At 39.6% G+C, this 4455-nt stretch overlaps 2 protein-coding genes across 2 annotated transcripts; both read right to left on the bottom strand.

The window, feature by feature from the left end:
- Positions 1 to 1224: 1224 nt before the first annotated feature.
- On the bottom strand, positions 1225 to 1794 carry LOC129572983 (uncharacterized). Its single transcript, XM_055453119.1, has one exon. It carries the CDS (start codon positions 1792 to 1794, stop codon positions 1225 to 1227), a length of 570 nt encoding a protein of 189 aa, XP_055309094.1.
- A 274-nt stretch (positions 1795 to 2068) lies between these two features.
- Positions 2069 to 4021, bottom strand: LOC129572984 (uncharacterized). The gene is made up of 2 exons (XM_055453120.1): positions 3511 to 4021; positions 2069 to 2400 (listed from the first exon to the last, which is right to left on the bottom strand). The coding sequence occupies exons 1-2, from the start codon at positions 4019 to 4021 to the stop codon at positions 2069 to 2071; spliced, it is 843 nt and encodes a 280-aa protein (XP_055309095.1).
- Positions 4022 to 4455: the final 434 nt, after the last annotated feature.

Below are 4455 nucleotides of genomic sequence, written 5' to 3' on the forward strand. Positions count from 1 at the left end.
CAGTTTTTAACATCATCGATCAGTTGAAAGAATTGTCTGTCCGGTGACGTGATTAAAAATTTGTGCTTATTTTGAATAAACCAACATTTTTTGTTTATAATTGTATTGATTTAGTAAGCGTATGGTTGAAATCTTGCCTATCGAATGGACTTTCATGTCACTTGGAACACGGTAATCCGTGCGCACTTGCTTGGAAATGATTTCCACTTGAGCCTCAACCTGTATCGGTGTTAGCAGCTCATGGCTTATGTGATTACGTTTTGAATTTGCAACTGCATTGAAAATTGCCGCTTGTTGGTGCTCGAACTCAGAAATAAGCAATGTAAGATATGACAAAAAACTCTGGACTTTAGATTCTATTTCGAGTGTATTTGTTTTGTTGATTATTGTGTTTGTAAATTCACCAATTGTCGCCATGTGTCTTTGGTGTTCCGCCTTTTCATGCTTGATGAAATTCAATGTAGAATTAAAGATTGACGTGTGATTTTTGAGTAACGCGAGCACATGATCTTCATTTTTTTTGATTAACGACATATCTTCAGCGTAATCTTCCTCGAATTTAGAACCGAGTGTTCCAAATAAATAACCAAAAACGTCACCAATGAAGTGCAGAGTGGGAATTGCACGTTTTGCTCTTTTGTTGTCGAAGATGAGTGAATTTTTTGCTTCCAGAAATTTTATGTTTTGAGTCCAGATGAGCTATTACATTTCTGCAGCCACTATTCAATGGTGCTTTTCGATAACAAATTTCCTTGACCGTTGTAAGATTTGTGCGTATTGAGTTAAATTCAGACCGGAATTTATTCAAATTCAAGTGGACAAGAACGTTCCAATCCTTGTGAGTCATGGACACATCGTGCGATTTCTCGAAATAAAAACCAGGCGCGGAATCGAAATGAGTCACAGCAAACGGTTGTGATGACAGTGGGCTTTGGTGTGAACAAGTAACAAACACAGCTAAAATAGCAGTGATTATTGGTAAAATGTTCGAACCAATTTTCGGTTTACGACGATAAATCCGCGTGATGTTTGCTTTTACATTAGTTGTTACATCAACCGTGGTGTCTCCTTCTTTTGGGAATGCACATAATTTAGCTAGTGGTCGTTTCGTGATTCCACCATTGGTTTTTAGTGAAACCACTCTTGTCAATCCGTCATCGCCCGGGTGTGTTTTTATCACTCGGCCCATTTGCCACTGAGTCGGTAGTAAATTTTCGTCGCGAATTAATACCAGATCATCCAATTCTGGAGCAAATATTCGGACTGCCAGCGTTTCCAGAAGTATTGCATCAATTGTTGCACTCTTTGCCATCTGTTAAGCCAGGTCGCTTTGGCTTCAATATGACATTCTTCTGGAGGCGAAATTAAAGATTGGCCAACGAGAAAATGAGCTGGCGTGAGCGCCATTAGATCGTTTGGATCGGATGAAAGTGGACAAAGTGGTCGTGAATTAACACATGCCTCAATTTGCGCTAATAACGTACTTAACTCCTCAAACGTAAGTTTGTTATCAGCAATTGTTCGCTTCAAATGTAATTTGACGGATTTAACAGCTGATTCTGCTAAACCATTCATATGAGGAGCACCCGGAAGCGAGAAATGCCATTTCGTGCCGCTTTTTTCCAACTCTTTGCAAACCGCCTCGTCGTATTTGTCCTCAAGATCATTCATATTTTTGCTCAAGATTTTGTTCGATTTAACAAAGTTTGTACCGTTGTCGCTGTAAAGATTTTTCACTATACCACGTCTAGTGACAAAGCGACGGTACGCGGCAATAAATGATTCAGCAGTCATGTCCGTAACTACTTCGACATGAATCGCCTTTCGTTGACATGCATACGAAGATAGCAATGTATGCCTTCTTCGTTTTGTATGCACGACCGTTCATCAATTTGACTTGAATCGCACCAGTGTAATCGACAGCTGTGTTAATGAATGGTTTCTCGGAAATATTTACACGTTTTTCTGGCAAGTCAGCCATAAATTGATGCATTGTTTTTGGTGCGGCTTTTAAACAATCAACACACTTGTGGATTATTGCTTTGATTGTGCGTTGGCTATTTAGCACCTAGAATTTTTGTCGCAATACTGCTTCAGTTAGCTTGGGTGCACCATGTAAACAGTTCAAGTGTACGTTTTTTATTATTAATGCTGTTACAGCATGTTTCGATGGCAATAGAATGCTCAATGAATGATGTATCGCTTCGTAGGGTAGGTCAGCGTTTTTCAAGCGACCGCCAACTCGCAATACTTGTTTGCTGTCCAAAAATGGTGACAGTTTCAACAATGCGCTAGCATTTTTGAGTTCACCTTTTGTGCATAACATTTTAATTTCATCGGCGAAGCTTTCTTGTTGCACATTTTTGATAATTGCCGTTTCAGCACATTCGAGCTCGTCAGCTGTTAATATGCCAGTGCGTTTGTTTTTATTACTTTTCCGCAAACTTTGTTTGTATGGAAAAGTATTGGTTTTACTAGCCAAAATTTCATGACACCTCCTGTTTCGGACCGCTATAACGTTACGCCACACTTCAAAAAGCACATATCTGTACACTAGGCAATGTAGATGGGATCAATCCTATCGATCAAGACCTATATACCCCCAAAAACATGTTGTTTACTATGAAATATGTGCAAAATAGCGATGTGCGTATGGCGTCGTTCGCGTTCGCGTCCGAGCTTTTTGTTCGCCGATTATTTCAAAAGGTTAACAAGATAATTGAGATCTGTAAGAGCCAAAAGTTTTGACATGTCGAGACAAAGCTTTGGATTGATTTTGAGCCCATTCTGATTTACCAATTCCGTACCATAAGCCTCCGACTGAGGACCTGAAAAACCTTGAAAAATTACACTTTTGTACGGGAAGTACCCGAAAAAGGCATTTTTGAGGGTTTCGATCAAGGCAAACTGCCATTTTTTTGCAACTGTGAACAACTGAACACCTACTTGCCCATAAATTTGGTCCAAAATCGACATTTCTTGAAATTTTCCTCGAAAAATGGACTTTTGTATGAAAAATCACGCAGAAAGCCATTTTTTTGGGTTTCGGTCAAAGCAAACTGATGTTTTTTTGCAAAAATAATGAGAGCCTTCAAACAACCGAACACCTACTTGCCCATAAATTTGGGCCGAAATCAACATTTCTTGAAATTTTTGAAATTTTGTTCGAAAATGACACTTTTGTATGGAAAATGGTCGAAATAGTTATAATTTAAGGTCAAAAATGCTATGAAAAAAGGGTCCATTGAAATTTTGGTTAAACGTTAAGCAGGAGGTAAACTAAATTGCTGCGGAGCGGAAAAGTTTGGATTACGTATGTAATTCGTTTTATTTTTGGATTTGCTATTGAACGAGAAGCGTTGACAAAGAGCGATTACTCGTTTCAATTTTTCATATGTTGATGACTTGGGCAGCGTAAATTTGTCTTTTTCATCCAATTTGGACACATTAACAGCAGCCTCGAGTACTGGCAATTCGAGTTTTGGTTTATATCGTGGTATAAACTCGGACCGTTCCACCACAATGAGTGTGTGCTTAATTCCGCTGGTGAGATTCCACGCGATGCGCAATCAGCCGCATTGTCTTCGGAACGTACATGTGACCACCAATCTTTTTCAACGAGCTTATTGATTTTTGCAATTCTTGACGCAATAAATGTTTTATATCTTTTTGGATTGGCGTGAATCCAATCGAGAACAATTCTCGAATCGGACCACAAGCAGATTCGACTGAAGTTGATGTCTAAAATTTTAATTATTTTTTCCGCCATTTGTGCCAAGAGTAATGCATCACAAAGTTCAAGACGCGGAATTGTAACATTTTCATTGTTTTTGTCTTCTTCTATTGGAGTCACACGGGCATTTGCAACCAACAAATGCGATGTGTTCCGTGTACGATTGACAATATAAATTGCCGCTGCATATCCGACTTCGGGTGCATCGGAAAATCCGTGCATTTCGATGGTGTCTGACCGACTACAATTCACCCAGCGTGGAATTCGCAAATCGGCGATGAATTTCATTTCTGCTTTAACTTTTTGCCACTCGTCAACAAACTCTTGTTGGAATGTTATCGTCCCACTCGATTTTGCTTTCGTGACGCCATATTTTTTGCAAGATTTGTTTGCCCATGATCACCACTGGGCAAATGTAGCCCGACGGGTCATAGAGCGAGGCAATTTCAGACGTGAGCTGTCGTTTAGTGCGAGGTACAGCATCCAAATCTGACGATACGTTTATTGCGAGCTCGTCGGTGTCTGTCGACCAACAAATACCAAGCGTTTTCGTTATACCGTTAATGGAATTCATTTCCCGCTTTTCTTTCGGAATACGATTAAATAATTCATATGAATTGCTGGACCACTTTCGCAGACGAAATTGGCCAGATTTCATTAAATCGGTCAATTTCTCAGACAGAATTGCTGCTTCTTCGACGCTATCTGTGCCGGATAACACA

Source organism: Sitodiplosis mosellana, unplaced genomic scaffold (genome assembly GCF_009176505.1).
Source record: "Sitodiplosis mosellana isolate CC-2019 unplaced genomic scaffold, AAFC_SMos_1.0 Smas_scaffold_5814, whole genome shotgun sequence".
NCBI classification, from domain to species: Eukaryota; Metazoa; Arthropoda; class Insecta; order Diptera; family Cecidomyiidae; genus Sitodiplosis; species Sitodiplosis mosellana.

Coding starts and splice junctions, on each gene's coding strand:
- LOC129572983 (XM_055453119.1), bottom strand. CDS start 1,794: ATGACTGCTGAATCATTTATTGCCGCGTACCGTCGCTTTGTCACTAGA.
- LOC129572984 (XM_055453120.1), bottom strand. CDS start 4,021: ATGAAATTCATCGCCGATTTGCGAATTCCACGCTGGGTGAATTGTAGT. Junction 2,401..3,510: donor ACACTCATTGTGGTGGAACG/GTCCGAGTTTAT, acceptor GCATATTAACAG/CTGACGAGCTCGAATGTGCT.